Raw genomic sequence first — 24,209 nt, 5'->3', positions numbered from 1 at the left:
TTGACTTTTATTACTGTTTGGATTAGAACATAACCCAGTGTTCTTTTCATAGCAGAGACATAAGCGAAACCAAAACAGAAAGTGCTACAAGCAATGCTGCTGGTAAACATCAGTTATATTTATCACAGAGGCTGGACTGCATGCCACCTATTTACCCCCGAACTGGGGTGCAGAACCATTAGCTCAGCTTCTAATTTCTATCGCTGCTTCCTATTCATACATCAAATAACGTAAGGAGGCCTGATTTAGAGACAGCAACGTCAGCATTTAAACCAAAGCTTTTTAAACCTATAAGGAACGTAAACAGAACATGCAATTGAATTTATACAAGAGTTTAGCTCATTAAAGATTGGTGTACTGTTAAATATCACCAAATGAGCAGACAACACTGCTCAAAGCAATAATCACTTTCTACACAAATGAAAGAAATATTTCATTAAATAAACTCAATCACTTCAACTTCTGCATAGCTGTTCATCCATTAAATTAATAAACTGTATAAGTGTGGACCAGCTTCGCAGACTATAGCACTGTGGAAATTGTTTAGAAATAGCAACAACAAGGCTTTAAAAAAGATAGAAATTTGCCTCTGAAACCAAGCATTTAAACACGACTGGCTGAAACATGAGGTTTGATTCACCACAGCGCCTTTCAGGTGCCAATAAGGTCAAAGCACTAATTTGGCTGGTTAGCTTCCCTGAGCAGCAGCAGCAGGAAAAAAAAGGCACATCAAAAAGATGAAACCTTCCACAGCTTCAGCAGGTAGAACTGCTCTCCATTGCAATTCCTGGCTGTTTGCTCACTCACACACCACACTTTGTCTCTCGGAGGTTCTTCAGGAGGAACCATGCCAAACTATTTTTGTACAGTGTAAGAGAACTCCAAGGCCCTACTCAGATTCAGTCCAGGCTTTTAAGCCACGTGTTCAAAAGATATTGAAGTGACAGAGCTGTACTGCTTTCCACTTGTTTTTGTTCAGTTTAGAAGTGTTTGTATAGATGGGCACCTTTATTTGCCCATCCACAAGCCAGGCTGCAGTAGAAGGTGCAGCTGTGCTTTCATGCAGTGCAAAAGCATTGCAACTGGAATCCCAATGTAGATTTTTGTTAAAGACTGAGAATCATGATGTAAGTAGTCTCAAAATACAGCCTCCCCTCTCAAACAGCCTTTAGAAACAAGCAAGGAAAAGGACTTTGTTCTGTTGATGAGCTCCAGGAGCCAGAAACGTAGCTGCAATGATACAGAAAGGAAATCAAAGGCTGCTTTGCCCCCACCCTACTCTTGCAGGGAGATCACAAAGCCTTTTTCCTCCTAGACTTATTTTCCACTTTCAGACAAGTCCCTTCTGCTTTCATTGCCTTGGTATTACTGCTGCACCAGCTCCTCAAAGGCCAGGTTATTGGGACATGACCTGCAGCAGCACAAGCAGGCCTAAGGACTCTTCAGAGCTGCCAGAGCTACAGATGCAGGCTGTGGGTTAGCAGCGACTGAGCTGCACGTGGAAGGCGAGAAGAGCGCTATCAGAGCATCTCCAGGACACACGGCGTGGCACACAGTCAAGAGCAAGGCTTTGAATAAGACTGCCTCTTTGGAAGACCTTTTTTTTTTTTTTTTTTTTTCCCCTAGTCGTGCTCCTAAAGGGCAAGCAAACAACTAATTTCGACATTCTCCCCCATCTGTGGTTTACAAATCCAGCTGTCAGTATGGAATCGCACGGGGTGCCGAAAGCACTGCTGGATGCCCATGGCATTTTCATTTTCACATCACTTTCCAGACACTATTCATGTTTTTTTTTTTTCTCCTAGCTGCCTTGTGACTGTTTTGCCATTTTAAATCCCCAAATATTTTATTTTAAACACACGCATTACAAAATTATTATTATGATTAAAGAAAAATAATCATTTGCTATTGCTATGCTAAACTTCTATTAAAAATAACTTGGATAAGGAACTGACAAGACATTAGTTCAAGTGGTGGCTTTCATATGGAATTTGGCAATTTTGCATAAATACTCATTTGGCAGCTGTAGAAAAATAATGGGGTGACAAATCCCCCCCACCAGTACTTATTAATAAGGAACAGCAACGTAAGTAATCGGCTCCCCCTAGTGTTGATCAGAGCTAGCGAAATTTTAACAGAACTGCAAAGGGCATCTCTGAATTAAAGGAAATTCAGGTACTAGGTCTAGTGGAGAAGTGTATTAGTTTTTTTTTTTTTTTTTTAAATATATAATTCTGCATTACTTGTAGGAATAGGATCCCATCCATGCAGGCAGCACAGGCACATGCCGGTTTATTCTCTACAGGCTAACTTGCAGGACAAAGCAGAAAGGCTCAGGCTTGCACTTCTATATTCAGACATCCCTAAAAAGAAGCTCTTTACTGTAGTCACTGTGGCACAAGAGCTACCAAGTCTGCCTCCTTGACTCACTGTCAGCATGCCACAATTTGAACCGATTTCACAGCCATGTTTCACGTTTTCATTATGTGGAAACGGGGTACTGTGCACCCTCAGTTATTCCAGCTTTGCATTCTCCATTCAGCAGACTGGCACGAACAGTGCACTTCCATTCTCTGACAACATGTGTGTCAATGTCAAAGGAAACAGTGGCACTTCCCACAAAACAGCTGCAAACCAGCTTAATTATAGGAAGCATGCAACTTGGGAAGACAAAAGACCATTGCTTCCTCAGCAGAAACCCATTCTAACAGGTACAGAACATAACCTGTCTGAAAGTGTATACAGAATTGTTTTCCCAGAGCATCTGTGAATGTGAATTTTAAACAACAAGAGACCATCTAAAGCGGTAATTATTTTAAGTGTATCTAAGAAAAAAGCTAATATAGGGACACAACGATTCCACCCTACTCTATAAGAATTTTCATTCTCCAAATTTCTTCCTTGTTACAACGTGGAGGAAATGAGAGTTCCAGCAATGCAATTCCTCTGTAGCAATGTCTGCGAAATTCTCGAGGACAAATCTGTACCTGAAGCTCCATAAAATTCCCTTATTTTCCCATGCAATTTCAACACTCCATACTGATTTCTGTTATCCTGTAATGCCCTTTCCACTTTTATTTTTAACGCTTTGAATGAGAGCTCCACTGAGGGCGCATATGCCTGCCATGCATATATATAAGCCAAATATAATGCTGTGTGTTTTCTTATGTCACATGATGCAATGAACTTCAGGACTCTTAGAGCACGGGGCACAGCTTTATCTCAAATCACTATTTTTTTTTTTTTTAAAGAACATCTATAAGGATTAGTTAGGATTTTAAGAAATTTACTTCCTGCATTTTTTTTTCAGTTTGAAAACTTAAAGCTCCAAGAAACAGTGAGATTTGTGCAAAAATGTCAAGTTATTAGTTTTGCAATTAATATATTGACATTAAAAACAGGGTGGCAAGAGTTGCAAAGTAAATGTACATCCACATAAATACTTATACACCTGGTACAGGTGATTAAGACTATAACTATGTATACCAGCCCCTCCTGAAGTTAAAGAAAAAAATCTGGAAGTGTCAGATAGTCAAAAGCCAAACAGTATTGAACTAAGGGACTTAATTAAGCTAGTACAACAACTTAAAGCCACAAATCATTACATAATTTTTTGATAGCATCGTTGCTTGCCCATTATAGAGGCTGAAAGCTTTACAGAGAATGAGCAATGACTAAATAATTGTTTCGCCTCACTATTCAACAGATGCCTGCATGCATGAACATTTCTGAGCACTGCATTTTCAGTTTCTACATGAGTATCACTGTTTATCACCTGTGAGGCACTTGAACAGCATACTGAAATCTCTGTTAAGTGTATTAGTAAAGTTGTATTACACACTGAAATCTCCTAAGAAATGGGAATCGATACTCTTGTACATACAGGAAACTGACACTAACTAGATTAGCATGGAAGTTTATCCTCTTTTGGCTGTCCTTTCCAGCATGCTTCTCGTATGATTTTTCTAACATTATTAATTCTTATTGACCTCACTAGTGGATGGGTGCTGTCAACATTTCCATGAGCAAGTCCACAGGATCTCAGACTGGAATTCCCGAAAACAAGGAACATGCAATTAGCAACTGCTTCAGAAAAGTCTGCCAGCAGTGACTTCCTTGGCATCAAAGCCAATTGCAGAGAGATAACCCAGTATTCCGGGGTAACATGTATGTCTTAACTACATCAGCAGTATTTGAGCATTACCCTACTTGTTTTCACATCGTACAGCCTACATTTCTGGCGCTAAGCTAACCAAGAATCTGTGACAGCCTTCAGCTACCCACTGAGACTTCAGGGAGAGAACAGCAGAGGAAACCATGGCAGAAAACCAGAAATGTAATCATGAAAAGAAAAGGCTGGAGTGCCTACACAATATCAGAATTGAAATTAAGTTCCTCGGACAACTTCGGTTCTGCAATGCCTTCATTTTTCTCTGGATTCATGATTCTGTAACTTGTATGAATGGACGAGCTCCGAGGCAGACAAGCCCTGTGCTTTACCAGAGAGCTGCATGGCTGTACGCCGGCACAAGGACGGTGTTCGTGACCTGCTCCAGGCTCTGAGCGAGCCCAGTACTCTCTAGTGGCCAGAGGCCATCCTGCTCTTGGCTGGTGAGACTTGAGGTCTTTGTGTCCTGTTACTGCCCACCTGAAATACTTATCCTCTCTTTGGGATGACTGTTTCATCCTGCCCTTTTGATAAGGAGCTCAAATCCACATGTTCAGGCACTCTAGTCAGGTCCGTACTTCTGTCTGAGCAGAAACCAAGACGATGGAACAAAGGAAGGAGAACTGCTGCCATCAGTTCCCTCTGCTTTTCACCAAAGCAACTACAGTTACAGGCAGCGCTTGGGTCCAACGCCTTCTATTCCCTCCTCCTATTCCGGGGCCGGGCCATGCTTATGAATCTGTTTCACTGGAACAAAGTGAAAGAGATCTCCTTTGACACCAAATCAACTCTACTTTCCACATTCCTTCTACCCCAAGCCAGTTTTAGTTCTCCCTGCCAAGATACGGAGCGTTTGGGGCAGAAATGGAAAAGCTGATGAAAATACATTTTTCTCTAATCAGAGCCAGAGAAACTACTCATCTGTTTTGGCTAAAATTAAAGTGAGACAAGCACCTGGTATGGACGGACTCTGCGCAGCCTTGCTTAACTACATGTAGCTGAGAACATGGCCTTACAACGGAAAGCACCAAGTAACTCAAATCACATGTAGTGTGTACAAAAAATACAAAACCAAGGCCAACCACCTCTAGGAAACAGATCCAGCTCTAGAAGCAATAATTAGGACTTCCAGATATCAGTCATACCAGTAAATCAGTCATAAACGCCTTGACTTTCAAAAGATTAAATCACGATGAAAATAAAGAATACTGTACTTGTTACAGCAGAAATGGAGCTACACATGCCAGAAGTCCCAAGCACTTTTGAACTTGGGAAACATGAGAGTGGTTTATACAAACTCTTGAAAGACATAAAAGGAAGGTATTTCTCCAATGTCAGCACTGAGACAAAAGCTACACCAGCTCACATCACACATCTACACTACTAAAAACTGTGTCTATGCCTTGGCTTCAGAAACAACTGGGCCCTCTATCAGCCAGTCACAACTTTTGAATGCAAGGCTGCATGGCAGAATCGGGCTTCACAAACTCGCCTCAGCTTGGTAAAGTGGATGCTGATACCCACTGCTTGCAGAGACGGCAGCAAGTCCGTCTAGAGCAGCCATTGCTATTGAGGGAACAAGAGATGAAGGGCTGGCCTGGCATGAGTCAGTCCCCCAGTAGGAAGAGGGGAACAGGAGAGAGGACACCCTTCCCCGACAAACACCTCAAATGCAGAGTGCCCGGGAGGTAAGTGTTTACAGTAATAAGGATGAGATTCCTCTTGCTTCATTTCTGGGTATCTTAAGTTACCTAGAACTAAAGTAGGCAGGAAAAGAGTAAGGAAAGAGTAAGGAAAGGGGAATACTGCTTCTAGAGGGCATTTGTTTCACTTATCCGCATATGAACCCCATTCCTAAGTTCTTTAATTCTTCACACATTGTAAAACACCGCCTAGGATGATTTAGTTTCGACACCTAACCTTTAGATACTTGAGTTAGGATGGGCTACTCTCTCACCAACAATATAATCGTCTCCAGAAGTAGTGCATAAGCTAAAATCACTTTCAATTCTCTTCATTACTACAGTACTCCAGATGTGCGCCAGCCTTAGTGTCCTGATCATTGTACTTACACAAAGTCTAACCTGAAGCGCATTTAGTCATGGAACAAAACAGCTGAATGCCAAATTATTTGCTGAGTCCAAAAAGAACCAATAAGCTGAGAAATGATTTTGACAATCCGTTCCGAATACTGCATAAATATCCTAACACTCATTCGACATCTTCATCCAAATGGCCCACAGCAGCTTACTAAACCATCACGACAGTAACAAAAGCATGTAAAAATATTAAAACAGGAGAAAAAGATTAATAGATCGGGTTGTCGTATCACATTACATTTTACCCTCCTTTTACGTTACCGATCCTTTCAAATAGTTTTCTTTGTAGTAGTCCTCTATCTCAGTTTAGAACATAACAGAAGTATCAAAGCTTGAAGCATTTTATTGCTGGGCACACATAAGGAAACAGAGGCATTAGGTCCCACTAATTGCTTCTGAAGTCTGTTTGTCTTGATTTTTAAATAACATTCACAAAAACAAATTGGGATTTTTATCCAGTGGAAACAGCATCTCAACTGATCCAAAAATCTGCCAGTAGACTTGTAACTTTAAATCATCAGGACAAATTGAACAAGTTTAGACGTTTCCTTCAAAACGACAAAGAAACAAAGACGCTACGACTCCACTTCATTAAACAGATAACATATCTACTAGGACAAACAGAAGAATTATCTCCAAATATTCAGTTGCATGTCTTTGCCATAAAAAGAAATTTACGACTTGCTTATAGACCTTTTATTGATTTAGGAAACGCTGAAGAATGCTAAAATTGAAGATAACATTAACATCACAAAGGTTTATCAACTGCTTCACGTTCTGTAATCTACATAGTGAATTGACAATCTGGTTGAAATCTCTACTATTTATATGAAGAATATTACCTTGCGTGTAGGCAGCATCATCAGATCCCATACTCAATTTCCGTGCATCACTGATCCTATCCACATGTGCTAAAACAGGGTCAGTAAGATGCTGGATACCCTCTGGTTCAACATAGTGATCGGGAAGGTTTAGAAGGTTTGTAGGTTCAAAGGTTGGGGAGACTACCCCTGGGGAAACTGCAGGGGGTTTATTTGGAGAAACTGTAATTTTAAAAGTATATTTTGTGTTAGGCTGCGTAACCACCACTCGAGGAGAGGTTGCAGTGGTGCTGTTGCCCACTGCTCGACTCTTGGGTGGATGGTGATGAATAAATGCAGGACCCATGCTTACTTGACCAGACATATTCCTAGAAGTGGTAGATACTCCAGGATTTGTCGATATGAAAAGCGTGGGCTGGTTCCGTACAACTTGATCATCTCCTGCTGTGGCATTTGCTGAAATGTAGACCTTAGGCTGACCACGTGTGATCACTTCATCAGTATTTGGAGGACTGGCCGATATGTAAACAGTGGGCTGACTTCTACTTAATGTCTGGCTGTTGAGGGAAGAGGGAGTAGTGGAGGTGCGAGGGCCAGTTGAGCGCAACTTAGAGGAACTGTTTCGTTGTGGTGGTTCAAGTTTGATTTCAATTTGGTTTTTGCGAGGTCCTGTGGATATGTTCTGAATGTTGTATTGGCTATGAGCAGAGGATTGCGAGCTACCAGATGAATGAATCATAGGTGCTTGTGGAGTAGTAGGAGAACTGATAGGCATATAGACATGAGAAGTCTGGTGGCCTTGCTGGTTTGGCTGCGTTGAGTGTTGCGATGAGGTATGTGGCGTAGAACTGGATGTAGGAAGAGTAGTCCAAGGACTTGGCTGCGAAGGCTGGTAGACTTGCTGAGGGTGCATAGGATTAAACTGAGATGCCCAGCCTGGCTGCTGCTGTGTCTGTCGAGTTGTACCACTAGGAGCTGTGATATAAGGCCTAATATAGATAGAATTTCCCTGTGGACTGTTAAGGACAGGAGGAGGTACACCATGTATGTGCAAAGACGTGGGGGTATTGCGGCCAGGCTGAATGTTTGGGGCTAAAGTTACCATAATGGGGTTGAATCTGGGCGTTTGTTGAGACAAGTTAGATACTCCTTTGCTGCCTAGGTGAAATCCAAGGTGTTGCCCTGGATTAGAAGCACTAACTGTATTAGCCATGCCAAAGACATTAAATCCTTGTGGAACCTGCGCAGGTGCTGTCTGTGGTTCCTGCTGAAACAGTTCATTGCTGGGCTGACTGGTTTGAAGGTGTCCATCGCTAACGCTGTGTGCTAGAGTCCTACTTCCATTCATTCTACTTCCGTCTCTTACATGGTGATACACATTCTGTGACTGCAAATCCAAATTAAGAGAAGTCATGTGATTTCGTAGTCCAGGGATCCCAGAATCATCCGAAAAACCTAGGTCTCCTTCACCGTAGAGATACTTTGTGCTCTCCTGAGACAGAACTGCACAACAGGCATCCAAATTATTGTTATTCTATAAGAGACAGATGAAAGTTTGACATTACTGATCAAATACCATCATGGTTGGATATATATTTATATATGCACAAAATCATCACTGAAAAGTTATCAATGTAGCATGATATGGACAGCTTTAGGTAGTTGGCCAGCATAGCTACTACACATGCACAAGGGGCCTGCATGTGAAGCTTACTAGTTTGAGAACAGCAACTCCATCACTGGCATCAAGGGCAGAGGTCTGCATTGCTGCTTAAGCAATGACACTGACATCTTGGGTCTTGACAAGCTAACATGACACAGTGTAATACACCTTGGATGAATACTTTTGCTATTCCTTCCCAGTTTCAGAACAATCTGCGGCAATGACAGGTCTCCAGCTTGAGAAGAAAGTGACAGAAAGCAATTCACAATACCTGCATATCTGTGTATTTCTGGTAAATAACTGAAAACCAAAATAAAAACACACATTTATTTTAAACATTCTTGCAAAAACTTCAGTACCAGTGATGCACTACCTCTTGCTGAAAATGAGAAGTGAATCTTATGCAGAGAAGAAACATGCAGACCAAAGAAGTTGTACAGGAGTATACAACTTCAGAAGCAACGTAAAAAATTCAATTTATGCACATACAGCACATGATTACCCTTTTGCAAGATGAAACAATTAAAGAAAACCCAGGGGACATTTATATTTTAAACCACTGTTTACAAAAATTTTAAAAATACGTGTATTTGTATAAAGTTACTTTATAAAACTGGTAATAGGATGACTCCCACAACCTGGTTATTTTGCTTTTAAAGAATAGTTCAGAAGCAAATTAAGAGTTAATCCTGCTTCTGTATTTCCACAAATTCAATAATGCTGTACTCATAGCTCCACAACAGTTTCCCCACATAAGGGCTTTTAGAAGAGTGCACATGCATTGGTGGCATAACTTCAGAACACTGTGCTCTGTCCATATTACATTTTCTTACACCACCCCCCGTGCCCTCCCCTTGCCCCCCACCTGAAGAAATAAAGGTTAATACTTGAAGCCAGAAGAGCACCTGTTCAGGCCCAGATGTTATTAAAATTAAATAGGTGTCAAACTTATCCAAACACACAGAACACCAGTTACAAGAATGCAAGTGATCAAGGAAAAAAATGCATATGCCAAGTAGTAACATTATCAATTAGTTAAAGAATACACAAGCAAGAAAGTGATTCATACTACATGCTTTGCAAACAGTTATTTTTGTTAAACTAGCACATAGTAACTCTCATCCTTAAGCAAGATAAGAGCTTAAAGAGATTTGCAGACACAGCAAGACTGTCAATTGGAAAAAAAAAAAAAGCAAAAAATGAAAGGACATAACAGAAGTGGGAGGACAAGCCTAAACTCCACCCACAAAACCAAAACTATGTGTTGATACAGGCCAGATGCAGTTCTGAATTCTTAAAGAAAAAACACCAAAACCAAACAACATTAAAAAGACACCTTTTAAAAAAGGAAAAAAAAGTGATTCCCTAAAGGCTGTCTAACTAGCCAGTCAAATAAAAGAATTGTTGCAGAAAAGTCTTGAGAGCAATTAAAATGGGCCAAATGATTTTATGTATAATGATAGCTTGGAGTAAGGACAAAGTAATGAAATGAAGTTAGTAGTGAAGAAAGGAATCACACTAAGACAGAACAGTGTGTAAGAAACTATCACAACAATAGCCTTGTACTCATTGCAAAGAACAGAAGGGAGCCAGAAAAGGGACAAAGATAGGATGCCACAAAAAAAAAGAAAAAAAAGAAAAAAAACAAGCTAGAAATCTTAAAGGCAGATTTTGCATGAACTTAAGTGAATTAAAATTATTAACAGAAAGGCCAAAAATACAAAACCAAAAAGGAACAGGCCAGGCTTGCAAGGCCCTTACATTCAACTTGAATGCATTTCTTTGGACAATTTTTGTTTTCTTTTTAAGACTGCATCCAATCAATTCCAAAATTTCAGTGACGTCAATGAGCAAATTGGAGAACTCAAGGGGGAAATGGGGCACATGGAGCCCCTGTCATCTTCTGGCTGGCAGAGGCAGAGTTTCAACCGCTTCTAGCTCTTTATAGATCAGAGAACCGGTTGATGGCAGAACTGAGCATATTCCAGCAAAACAATACCCCTCATCTTAGCTCTGCCCATGTCCCAACTGAGTTTAAAATGTTGGCACCCTGAAAGAGAAAGAAAAAAAAAGAAAGAATAAGAATGTTGGAGGGAAATGAGGAAGCAAGGAGAGGATGTAGACTTGAGGAGCAGGTGGTTATAAAATGCCCCGGACGAAAAAAAAGAACAAAAGGGGACAATGTCCAGGGAGAGAGGACGTCGCAGCAACTCCTTTAAGTGAGGAGAAGGGAACAGTTGAATGCAGGAAGCTTGCTGGGAAGAATGGAGGGATACAAAACTTTTCAGGAACACTCAATGCCGTCAGCCCAAGAAAGCAGTAGGATTGTCAACTCCCTAGATGACGCAGGTTTACATTTCACCTATTAGATTTTGGTTGATCCCCTGGTTTCAGGATACTAGGATATTGCTAGTAACAGCGGGCAAAGAACAGCATTGAGGTATCTGTGTAGTATTCCTGCACAACTCACAGTCCTCTGAAGAAACTTTTGTTGTAATGAAAACCTCTTGTCACTTTTAACTGCATAACTGCTTAACTTCTTTTGGGTTCTCTCAACATTATACTTCCTGATTTAAAAATAGCTTCTCTCTGACACATCAGGTACTGGGGGGGCAAGGCAAATGGCAGCATTTCTTATTGCTGATAATGTACTTACTATGCTGCATACTTCTGTTACCACATTTATCAGAAATTCCTTTTACCATGCTCAGCTTCTAGAAGGCAGAACATGGGATGCAGACGCTGTTCTGGAAGCATTGCAAATACACATAAAAGTACCCTCAAACTCTGCTTTCCAATCTTTACCTCCACCTCAGGTACAAAGTTTCTCAGATTGAAAAGGTTATTTTATTTTTTTAAAGAAGGCTATCTTAGAGTAGCATAACTGGAAGATGATTCAAAGAGATCAGAGCTCATGAATTTCAAAGAAACACCAACCTAAGAAAAATGTTGGTGAGTCTTAGAAACTCTCAGTTCTTGCACAAACAACTATTAACAAAAAGGTAACTTTCCAGTGTACTGAATTAGTGTAGTAGTATTGCACATATGGAATGTTAAATCACCTTATATGATTTTTAAGGCTCCTTTTTATATTAAAAAATCACTATTCAATGGTATGAAGACTGAGTCTCTGAAGAGACATACACCAGCTTTTAAAGAATCAGTAATTACACCCAAAAGGTGAATATTGTTGCATTCACTGTCTACTCCATTGACCTTGCTCAACAAGCAATTCTCTTGTTTGAATAAAAAAAACCCTTATACTATAAAAAATAGATGATTCCTACAGAGAGCTAATATAAAAATGGTGAGGTACTATCCTGAGAATGAATCCAGGCTATCCATAGTCTGGTTCAATTTCCCCTTTAGCTAAATAATGAAAGAGAAAAAGTTAAGGCAAGCCTGAAACCTCACAGGCCCTCTTGCAAATCGAAACCAATTCTCTCAAGAACTGCAGTTTTCATAAATTCTTACTCTATTTCAAATACAGAGTTATGACGAGGTCTTGAAAATACACACATTCACTTGACACAGTCACACTTGTACTCCCAACAGTACCAACAGGCACAGCACTGCGTTTATATGCATGTATGTGTGACTATAGATACTTATATAAAGTATGTACATATATGTATTTTACATGTTAAAATACATATAAAAATAAGAACCAGCAGTGTTTATATCATAATTGTATCATAGCCATGGATGTCATAGCCATAGTCCAGTGACATCCAGCTTCTGGGAACTCATGGCCATCTTTCTCCCAATCAAGTTGTGTATAGTGTTGATCATTATGAGTATGCACACAGTCCTCTATTATCCAGAGTACTCAAAGGTTGAATACTTTAGATAATGACAAAATCCAATCAGCATGGGTACTTTGGGATAACCAGAAATGCAAAGCAAACATTTAAGCAAAAACAGTTAAGCCTATCAGCATTTGTTAGCTCTGGGCATTCAGCTGTCCCCATGTCCTGCTTCCTCAGGCTTTGGTCAGGCTTATTAAGTCATCTGCCAAAGTAACTGATGTGATGTTATACAGCAGAAGTGACATAAAATATGGGTATACGCAATGTTGCATTTGTGCAGCACTGCCTTAAATTACTCCCACTGGACTCAAGTTGGCTTTGCATCTCTCTTTTTGCCACAATTGGCCTTGGCTCTTGAGATGGCAGGAGCATACTGATTGGAAAAATGGTAGTCTCCATGCACACGCTGCTTTGGTTTACCTCGGGCCACCCCTGACTAGACATGGAAGAGAGGCCAATTTAACACTTAGCTCCCTATGCAAAATAAACAAATTGGCTGTGTATAGTTGTCTCATTCAAAGAGGAAAACAGAATAAAAAACTGCTTTCAATGCAGACACCCACACGATTAGTTAATATTTAAAATAAGTACCATCACTTACTCATACGGTCTTTAACAGAACACTGACCTGTAACATGCATCTGGATACAACACCTTCAGGTACCTCAGGAAACTTCTGTCGCAGGTCATGTAAAACCTGAATATCAATTTGCTGGCTTCCTTGGGCCATTCGTATATTGCCTGGTCAGGATTGTTTTTCAACAGGCAGTTTTAGGCCTTAGTAAAGGGAGTACTCATCTCTTCTGTCCCAGCATTTTCTGAAAGAGGAAGGAAAAAATTAGGGCACTGAAAACACGCACTTTTGATATTAAAAAAAAATCAAAAAAAAAATGAAACGCACAAAAATCCCTCTCCAGTTATTAAATGTAAGTCTGTATTTTATGTCAGTGTTCTCCCACACCACATCTCTGGCTAACAAACTGCCCTTCAGACACTCAAAACCTTACAAATTGCTCTTTTATAGGTACATCTCTTAATCAGCTTCCTTTTTTTTTTTTTTTTTTTTTAAATGATGACCTTATAAAATGTATTAGGAATAAGAGGCACTTGGTTAATCAAAGTATTAAAATTTGTGGTTTTAAGATCAGCATTTGCTTATTTAAAACATGAATAGAAGCAAATAAGTTTACACCAAAAAAAGGGAGAAAGTCTTAATTCAGCTTGAGTGTACTTAGTTACCTTTATCTTCACTGTTACTGCTTATTACCAGAAAATTGTGGCTAGAAGCTCAGTGTTTTGTAAGTTTCAAAATTTATTAGCAATATCCTACTCTTTTTTACCCAACATACCTCTGAGATTAGGACTGCAAGAAAATAACCCTGTAACGACTTATGTTTCTTCAACTAATTGTTTCTTTTTAAAAAGAAATTATGAAGATCATATCACAATCAGCCAATCAACACATTTATACAAAGTATCTGTCCTGAGCTTATGGTATCCACATGTTATTAACAAGAACAGTCTCTAGCAATTAAGTTTGGAAGAATGCACTTGTGCATTAAGCAAAGAAATGCTATCTTTGGTTTTTTATTGTTATATTTATGTATAATATTAGTTTATACGAAGTAGTCAACTCCAACACTGTCCTGGTTTTGGCTGGGACAGAGTTAATTTTCTTACTAGTAGCTGGCACAGCGCAGTGTTTTGGATTTCAGATGAGAATAATGCTGACAACACAGGGATGTTTCAGCTGTTGCAGAGAAGGACTGCACACACAGCCAAGGACTCGTCTGCTCCTGGCACTGCCCGGCCAGCGAGGAGGCTGGGGGTGCACCAGGAGCTGGGGGGTGACACGGCCAGGACAGCTGGCCCAAATGTGCCAGACGGATGTCCCACGCCATGGGGGCACCATGCTGAGCAGTAACACTGGGGGGGCTGTCTGAGGGTGTGCACAGCCACTGCTTGGGGCCTGCTTGGGCATTGGTCGCTGGGTGTGAGCAGTGGCATTGCGCATCATTTGCTTTGTATGTTGTTATCCCCTCCTTTTCTGTCTTAATAACCTGGCCTTAACTCACAACTTCTATTCCCCCCTCCCAATTCTTTCCCCCATCCCACTGCAGGGGGGGTGAGCAAGCAGCTGTGTGGTGCTGAGCCGCCTGCTGGGTTAAACCACAGCAAACACTCGTTTACCTCTTAAGTTCACAAACCTTCAAACATTTCTGTCAACGTATTCACTTTTTCCTTCCCTTTTCTGCCTGCTTTTCTTTTTTCTCCCCTCCTATCTTGCCTCACACCCAACAGGCATCACTGCTCCACCACCGCCACTGACACCCCCAGCCTTCCCTGAGCACTGCACCAGCTCTGCTCCTCTGCAACATGGACACTGCTACGAGCAACACCTTCAGTCCAGGAGAAGTACTCCAAAAATTAAATTGGTTTTGAAACATGTGAATTGATGCCTCTTCCTTAACAGACCCTTGGTTTTGTTAAGTACCTCACACATGGCTAAAGAAGTAATCTAAGATGTGCTCAAATCAAAACAAAGGAGTTCTCACAAAGCAAAGTCCATGCTAAAAAAATAAATTAATTAATTTTGGTGTTGATTTTATGCCTTTTTTTTGAAGGGAGGTAAAGAATAGGGGATGAACTATTTTTTTGGTTTTGTAAAAACAATGGATAAAAAATAAAAACTGGATATGTGACAGATTATTAACTTGTTTTGCTTCCTTAAGTACCTTATTTTTGTGCTCTAAACACTGTCTGGATGCATGCCCTTTGGTACAGTGTCTCTTTAACAATATGGGTACAGATTCTTATCTCTAATGATTTCCCCTGATACTACTTTAGACCAATTATTTCCTCTCATACTTTGTCCTCATTTGGCTTTCATTTTGCTCTTTCTTCACTAGGAATTATTAGGCTAACATTCAACACAGCACGGGTTTCTTTTATGCTGAAGACTAGTGTTTTTTTTTTTTTTAATTTTATTATTTTCCTTCATTTTTAGTCAGTGCTTATGAACTCTAAACGTAACGAGGACCTTCTCCTGCTGCAATGTGCTCGCTCAATGTCTATCTTTTGGGACCAAGGCTATTTAATTCCTTTGAGATTTAAAATACCATAAAATCCACACCAATCTGCCCTATATATTCACTGAAACCATCTTCCTCTACAAAAGCAACCAGTGAGTCAAACCTGAATACGGGAATCAGCTTTTATTATTTTTCTTGAAGCAGTATCAGTATTTTGATATCTTGCTGAGCCCAGTGAAAAAAACAAACAAACTGCATTTCCAGTTATGAAGACTAGTAGCTATGGAAAAAGTTGATGCATGTGACTGGAGCCCCAAACATAAAAGACATTCCTCAACTCCTCACATTTGCATCCCCAGCGGAGCTTCTCTCTTCATATCCCTTCCCTCTCTCCACCTCTGCCAAGGATTTCTCCTACCTGACCAAGGAAGCTCTAACCAACCTGCTAAAGCACGCAGCTGCTGCCTGCAGGAGCTGCCCCTGGATCCAGCAGCCCAAGCTCTTCCCAACAATCCCAACAATCCCACTGGCACACTCCCCTTGTAATGAAGTGCAATGTATTGCAATGCCATGGCTTTTCTAAGACTGGAAAGATAGAGACAAAGTGCAAAGAACTGGTGATGAAGCAGGAAGCACGTGATTTCCAGCAGGGATCACAAGACAGGCACAAAGCCCTTCCAGGACGGAAGGCCTGAATCACTCCACTCTAAGACCTCTTCAACTCTTCTGCCGTCTCTGGCCCGAACTGGTGAAGCACCAGTCAGCTGGTAACTGGCCTGCACCAGGACACTTCCAATAATAGCTGAACATGGTCTGAAACTGCAACGCGTTACCCTTCAACTGGCTGCCAACAATTCAAGAATAGCTCTAGGGAAGAAAAAAATCATCAAAATATATGTTACTCTGAGGACTGTCTACATGCGCTGCACTTGGAAAAAAACCTCATTAGCTAATAAAACAGCAAAGACTGAAGGTCCTAAGAATACTCCAGGAAACATCTGCTCATTATTTCAGCCCAATAAATCCCATCCTCTATGATACAGTCACAATACATATTTAATTAAAAGTACGGGAAAGGAGAGGAATTTTTGTTGGAATGCTCAGAGATGCTCTGAGAAGAGACCACAAACCTACCCACAGTTTTTAGTGTACGTAACAACGCAATATTCTACTACTGAAGGCAATACAACTTCAAAAGGCCTTAACACACGATTAGTACCAACCAAGACTGTGAGAACTGGAAACTCAGATTATACAACTCCTCCCCAGCACACACATTCTGTTCATCTGACTGTGCAAGTGCAGCTTCCCTTCTCTTCATGCACTTCATTAATGGAGACAGAGCAGCACAACTCTAAGATCTGGTTCCAATCAGACCTGTGCAATTAAAAAACCTATGTGGAAAGGGACGATCAATATGAAGATATGGGAAAAGAGAGTGCAAGGTGGTTCTGGGAGAGTCCTACACAAGCCAACTAGAAGCAGAAAGACACTTTCAACACTACCAGCCACAGAACGACTATGGTTCACCTAGGACAGATGCACCTGCACTAATACTGCACAAATTTACTGTGTAACCCAAGAGTGCCACCTCAGAGCCATAGAGAAACACTTCAAGAGACTGCTACTACACAAGGCACCCTATGGCAGCTGCCACCAGTCCTTAAGATCAACCACTTAAGGGTAGCATGGATATACAAAACAAGCAGTGCACATACCTTAGAGTTAAAAAAAAAAATAAAAATAAAAAAAAGACTGCAAGAATCTCTCAGTGAGACATTCTTGTTATTTCTTCAATGGTTTGGAGTGGTAAGCAGCTCTGGGTGGTGACAAAAGCAACACTATTGACACACTTTCTTTAAGGAACTGTTAAGAAAAATACTATTCTGCAGAAAGAAACGAAAAGCAACTGAAGAATTCCCTTGTAATCAGCGCTAACTGCATTGCAGTGCTTCTCTAATTAACTGCCAAAGCTGGCAAAATCACAGCAAGTCCAGAACAATGAAGAATTTTGTTCACAAGAAAATTGATTTAACTTGTTCAATACCAAGTGCCATTTTTTCCAATCACTCCTTGACGGAGTAATCCATTAAACTGCAGAAGAAACAGTTAAAGAAACCCTCACATGCGCCTTCCTAAAACCTCTTAATTTCAGCCCCCAGTTCCTCTAACCTATGTAAAACTAACCCACAACACACTGTATCGTTATCTGTAACTTCTACACTTCTCATTCCCTCTGTAAAGTACTAAAAAAATTGCATCTACTATTTATATAATTTCCATCTTTTGCCTGATGGATCAATTGGCTAAACATCATTTTCTGCTGTCTTCAAGAAGATTAATACACACTTTCCCAGCTCTTACCACAAAAACTGCATGGAAAAAAAGTCACACATCAACTGCTTTCATGAAAAACTTTTTTTTTGTTGTTTATCTAGAACCTTTAAAACCAGCAGAACAAATCACTTTGTATTCTATCTCAGTGTCTGGTGTCTTGATAAAATGCCCAACGTCCACATATGGCTTCACTGGCAGTTTAGCATATAAAAAGTGCACTTGCGTCATATGAGCATTAAAGTCCTACTCCAATCCTTACCTGAAGGAAAACCTACTGCATAACTTGAGTATTTAAAGATTATTAATAAGCAACACTGTGTATTGCCCATCTGAATGAGCCAAAACTTCAAAAGTAAACTGAAAAATCTATTCATGAAATTGTCAGTAGAAACAGCAGAAAGGAAGATACACTGGGCTTTATATTTCAGCTACATCCAAGTAAATTGCTCTTGCTATCCCATAGTTTTAATCTGATCACATATGATCTGTGTTTTACTGGGTTCTAAAAGACAACTAATTGCTCTGAATCACGTTGTGTTAATCACACAGATAAAAATGCTGGAAAAATAATCAATTATATTGGGAACCTGGCTGTAAATATATATTAAGAGGGAGCTATGAATGCAAGAACAAGAGCACACTTCCTCGCATTAAGGATGCAGATTACAGATCCGCACATATGAGACTGCTCTAATGACAGCAAATTCAACGCACCAAGCTGCAATGTGAGGCCAGTAGAGGTTGCTAAAGTGCCTGTTGAGACAGCAGCCAAGGGACTTCGGGCATTTCTTTTCATGGGTCTAGGAGGTGCAGAAAGACAGCAGAAACAGATAAGCAATCGTAAAGACAACAAAGAATAAAAACAACCTTCTATCTCCTGTTCCTTCAGTAGAATCAGTGAGCCCCCCAACTCTCCTAAACTATTCACCTACCTAATGCCTACCTCAAAATAGAAAACAACCAGCTTCTTCCCTGTGCTCCACCTCCATGCCTTCTTGAGCAGTACCTTCCCCCACATACTGAGTTGCTTTTTTCCTGTTATTTCACCTGAACACCTATCCCAGCACCAGGTCAATAACAGATATAAAAAACCTCTCTGTTAACCCTGCTTTCCCAATTCTGATGCATCACTCCAAGTTGCTAGTTCAATTGCAGACCAACTGGAGTCCACTTTCCATCAAGGACTTCCTTACACCAAACTGCAGGAATCATAAAGTACGGCAGATATAGATATTGCTATCATTTCTTTCATGAAAACAGAGGTCTCTGGTCTACACTTAGAACTGGTAATCACATCATAAACTTACGAATCTCTACCCACAAAACACCCCTAAATGGGATCTCATTCCTCTGGCAGTAACAAGCAGCCTAAGTTAATCACCAGTGTACAATTGTTATGCATCAGTACTTTCCCCATGAATTACATTTTTGTATCCTCATTGCCTGAAAAAAATTATTAGCTAAGTGCCACAACTTAAGTGCTTGCAACTTGCCTCCCCAACCTCTTACATATCGACTTCCACACTTACTTTTCCTTTCTTTTCTTTCTAATCTCTACCTGCAAGCCCTTGCCAAATGGAAGACTAGAAACTCCTGCCATGTGTGCCAAGGAAATGGGGAAGGAGAAGAAGACTCCCATATTCTCTCTGCAAAAGGGATTATGAGGAACAACAGAATATAAGAGCTTACACTAATATCACTTTAAATACATATATTTAAATAGAGAGCCCTGTGGAAAAGGATCTGGGAGTTCGGATTGACAACACGTTGAACATGAGCCAGCAGTGGGCCCTGGCAGCCAGAAGGGTCAGCCCTGTCCCGGGGCACATCAGGCAGGGCACTGCTAGCTGGCTGAGGGAAAGAAGTACTGTGTGTGGTTTGGGGCACCACAATGTAAGATGGATATAAAGCTGTTAGCGAGTGTCCAAAGGAGGGGTACAAAGATGGTGAAGGGCCTGGAGGGGAAGATGTATGAGGAGCAGCTGAGGTCCCCTGGTTTGTTCAGCCCCGAGCAGAGCAGGCTGAGGGGAGGCCTCGTGGCGGCCTGCAGCTCCCTCACGAGGGGAGCGGAGGGGCAGGCGCTGAGCTCTGCTCTCTGGGGACAGCGACAGGACCCGAGGGGACGGCATGGAGCTGGGACAGGGGAGGGTCAGGCTGGGGGTTAGGGAAAGGGTCTGCACCCAGAGAGGGGTCAGGCACTGGGACAGGCTCCCCAGGGCAGTGGTCAGGGCACCACGCCTGACAGAGTTCAAGAAGTGTTAGGACAATGCTCACAGACCCAGGGTCTGAATTTTGGGTGGTCTTGTGTGGGACCAAGAGTTGGACTCAATGATCCTGGTGAGTCCCTTCCAGCTCAGGATATCCTATGATTCTATGAATTTCCATTTTTATAAACACACTATTCAGCTTTTCTGTGGTTATTTAAGTCATTTCAACAGTCTTTATAGTATCTCTACTTGAAATAGAATAATTCTCCTATCACAAATCCAAGCTACCTTCCACTCCTTACCATTCATCTCCTAAACAAAGACAAAAAAATCAGCTTATCACAATTACAGTTCCGAGTCCCATCCCCAACGTACCAATCAGTGATACTTTTATTCAGTTATTCACCGAATGTCTGCTCTGCACTTTCTCAAGCCAAGCCAGAGTACAATACAGGATACAAAACCGATTCAGCCACATGGCCATAAAACAAATATCAGAATTGCAAACACAGCGTGGCTAAGAGTTCACCTCCACATACTGGATTTAACAGTACAGCAGACATGTATCAAATAATGATGAGTACAATCAGAGGAAGGTGGAGAACTCTGCTATGGTTCAAAGAGACAATCTGTTCCTTTGGAAAAACTACTTTAAGTGACCAACTTGTGCTTCTCTTCCAACTGTGGTATTTTCCCCCCAGAACTCATTATTAAATATTTATTTCTGTGAATGAATATTAACACATTTCATAATGTCTTTTTAACTCCTGTTCTAAACAATAATCTGCTATAATAAGTCCCACCACAAGATTTTATACATGCACATATACAATACTTAGAGCTTTAATCTGTCAGGTATTTCCTTGGAAACTATGAGCAGTTGATATAATTACCAATTATTTTTCAAGGAAAATTAGTTAGTGGGGGTTGTACTTATGTTAGTCAAATAAAAATTACTTTTTTTTTTTTAACTGAATTCTTTTAATTTTTGCCATGTTGGCCACATTAACATGCCCATTAAGGTTTCTATTAATGGATTTTACAGGAACTTTATAAACATACTTTTGAGGGTGGATGCCTACACAGCTAATTGAGAACAAGGGCACTTTACTGAGGGTCACTCTGTGGATTCTAACAAAGCACAGCTTTTGCTATAGCTCAGCAATATTAACGAACCTTACCCACAAGCACCTTAGAAATGAGGTTTCTCAGATAAATATAACTAATTCATCAGGAGTGTGGCTTCATTAAAGTAAAATCTTTCACAACAGTTATCACGCTTGCTTTAACCTATTGTTAGCAGGTATTGTAACAGGTTGAAAACTGATCTGTATTTTCCACACAGCATATTAAACAAAAATCTGGATCTGAGAGTTCTGAAATTTGTTTAAAAAAAAAAAAGTTTCAATTTTTTACCGTAGACATAGATGTGAAGAAAGAAAAGTATCTCAAAGAGGGCTGAGAAGGTATTTTAAATTCTGCAATTACTCTCAAGGATATACCCATCGATTTAAGAGCAGCACTTTGCATTTGCTGTCCTGTCTGCTCTGTTCTTCCAAAACCATTACGAGCTTCGCACTGCAACAAATACTGAACACTATATGTATCTTAAATACAGTACTTAACATAGGATGCCATATGGAAGTGAAGTAGACAAGGTAAGAATTGCATTACATAACCCAAGCAGTGGAGTTTTGTCAATTAAAACCTCTAAATGCTGCCTGCCTGCATTAAGATTTCAATCTTAACATCTTTCAGGTCAGTTCTACACAAATAATCAATTATCTTCACCTTTGATCAAATTTATTCCCCTTTTTATGCATCCATGTATTTGCTTCCATTCCTTAGCTTCCCTACGCACAAAAAAATCCCTCATTGATTCAGGAGAAGTTCAAGCAGCAAATATTCACCTATCCTTAACTGTGGTTTTTATCAGGTTTCTTTTACAAATTAACAGTATCAGAAAGCTACAAAGTATATTCCACATTTTTTTCCTTCATAGAGTTTCCTCTATGACGAGCACAGCTTTCATAAAGAAAATCCTATACAAATCCACAGGATTCTACTGTCAAGTGCAGGTATTGATATTTTGAAGACTACCTATTATTTCTAGCACTGACATTAAAAGGAGAGAAGAAAAGATGAAAGACCACCACTGTGTGCAAAAATGAAGAATCAGAGAAAGAAGCAGGAAAATGCACACTGACATGATTAACTTTTATTTAAGGTAGTCTGAAAACAATGACAGCCTACACACAAGCAATATTTGGTTAATTAAGCTTGTTTTTCTCTCCAACTCACTTCACTAGATTTCCTTTAACATTTTAGTTGTTTTTTTTTTTTTTTTTTTTTTTTTTTTTTTTTTTTTATAGATGCTTTGGAAATGGAAAATTCAAAAGCTTCCTAAAATGTGGTTTTTAGGCAACAAATTTAAAATGGAACTAGATGCTACAGTCTCTTACAGATTCTCTGGTCCCAGTGCACACTAACGCAACAACATAAGAAATATTCCCATGAGTCAGACAGTCATTTTAGCCCGGTGCTGTCTCCCAACAGTGGCAACAAAAAGCAGGAAAAAGCCTGAGCCTTTTTGCTACAGTAATCTCACATTCAACAAGTCCATACAGCTGTTTGATTAAGGGAATTAGAGAGCAGAGCCCATCTATTCCCTTTACAGACCTGTTGACCAGTATACCCTCCCTCAGAGACACGGATCATAGCACCCAGTACTCAAGAGGTTCACCAGGGCTTTATGCCGGAGCAAGACAGACACTGCTCAAGTCCTTACTGACGATGCCCAACACCTCTGTAGGCTTTTCTGGCTGCTGCTGAACACTGAGTCGACCATAATTACAGGAGCTCTACCCCTAAATTGTAATGCCAGTTCTGAACACAGTGGCTGTAAGCATCACCAGACCTGCTGCACACCGCAGAACCACATGCTGCAACTTTAAGCCCCTATTGCCACCCCTCCTTCCCACCTATGCTTTTTTTTTTTTTTTTAACCTCAAAGTCAGAAAAAAAGTGTTAAGTTTGTGGTGCAAAGCCTGTTGTTCATGCTGCTTATGATCACAGTAACAAGTAGGGTAACAAGCATGGAAGTGTTGTTTGGTTTATTTTTATCCTCTCACTTTCATAAATTTTAAATCATTACACACAAAACACTTCTAAAAGGCGCTGGCTCCAGAGCAGTTTGTAAGATTTCTAGTTTTTATACCTGACCTCATTCCAAATCACATCAAAGTTTTCCTTGAACAAGTTGCCCCCTAAAATGATGTAGATATTTGGGGAAGTTGCCAGTAATCCACTGCCAACGGCAGCAATAAAGCGGAGGCGAGTGACAAGTTCATTCAATAGCTTCAGGAACCTCTACAATAGTTGACTGTGGGCCAAATGGGACTACCCTGCAGCCCAAGCGCACAGAAGTCCATCTCAAAACCTCTTGGCTCCAAACACGCTCAGTATCATGAAACCACACTCCCATTACAACCAGAACTGCACAGCTTTCCGACTGCTAGCCCCACCACCACGAACTGCAGCCTGGCATGGCTGGCTGCTTCGGAGCTGTCAGCCCCAACCCTGGAGTCCCCAGTCCCACCATAGTTCCTTACCAGGTAAGATTCAGCTTACGCTTGCGAAGGCCACGCGATCTTTTCTTCAAAACTCTTTTGCTACATGAGGCAGCCATCTGATCAAGCAAGAATTGTGATTTCTAGGTCACCATAACTCTAGACATTTCCCAATACTTTTTGATAGCGTTTGTCCAGTTTAAAAACTAAACAAGAACAAACCCAAACTAGTTTTCAAACCTTTACCAAGGACAGAGGCACCTGCTTACCATCAGAGGAGCCACCAAGGGACATCACCATGTGGAAGCAAGCACACAGAACAAGCGTGATGCTTTTCGCTTTTAAAAGCTACCTGGAATATCTTAGGCTCTCTCAATGTAAAGAAGGCCCTCTTCAAAATTACACATAAACAGTTTATTTTTATAAGACAGATATATGATTTCTCAGAAATAAACTCAGATGCAAACAGGTTGTATTTATAAAAGCACAACTAAGAGAATCAAA

At 40.5% G+C, this 24,209-nt stretch overlaps 1 protein-coding gene across 6 annotated transcripts in view; it reads right to left on the bottom strand.

Moving 5' to 3' along the window:
• The window catches only part of TAB2 (TGF-beta activated kinase 1 (MAP3K7) binding protein 2), a 60,625-nt gene that overhangs the window by 7,266 nt on the left and 29,150 nt on the right, over window positions 1-24,209 (bottom strand). For 4 of the 6 annotated variants that reach the window (XM_082756928.1, XM_082756924.1, XM_082756925.1 and 1 more), the window contains 2 exons: window positions 13,189-13,378; window positions 7,110-8,622 (listed from right to left, as the gene is read on the bottom strand). In XM_082756928.1, the coding sequence (XP_082613054.1) occupies window positions 7,110-8,622; window positions 13,189-13,290 (1,615 nt within the window). In that variant the 5' untranslated portion in view covers window positions 13,291-13,378. Of the gene's footprint in view, window positions 1-7,109; window positions 8,623-8,802; window positions 9,005-10,512; window positions 10,802-13,188; window positions 13,379-24,209 lie in introns of those variants that run through there. The other 2 variants (XM_082756927.1, XM_082756926.1) reach the window with 2 other exon arrangements.

The sequence above is a fragment of the Aythya marila genome, assembly GCF_965140915.1.
Source record: "Aythya marila genome assembly, chromosome: 3".
NCBI lineage: Eukaryota > Metazoa > Chordata > Aves > Anseriformes > Anatidae > Aythya > Aythya marila.
Note: the sequence above shows the minus strand (reverse complement) of the source record. Positions and strands in the feature narration are given on the sequence as shown.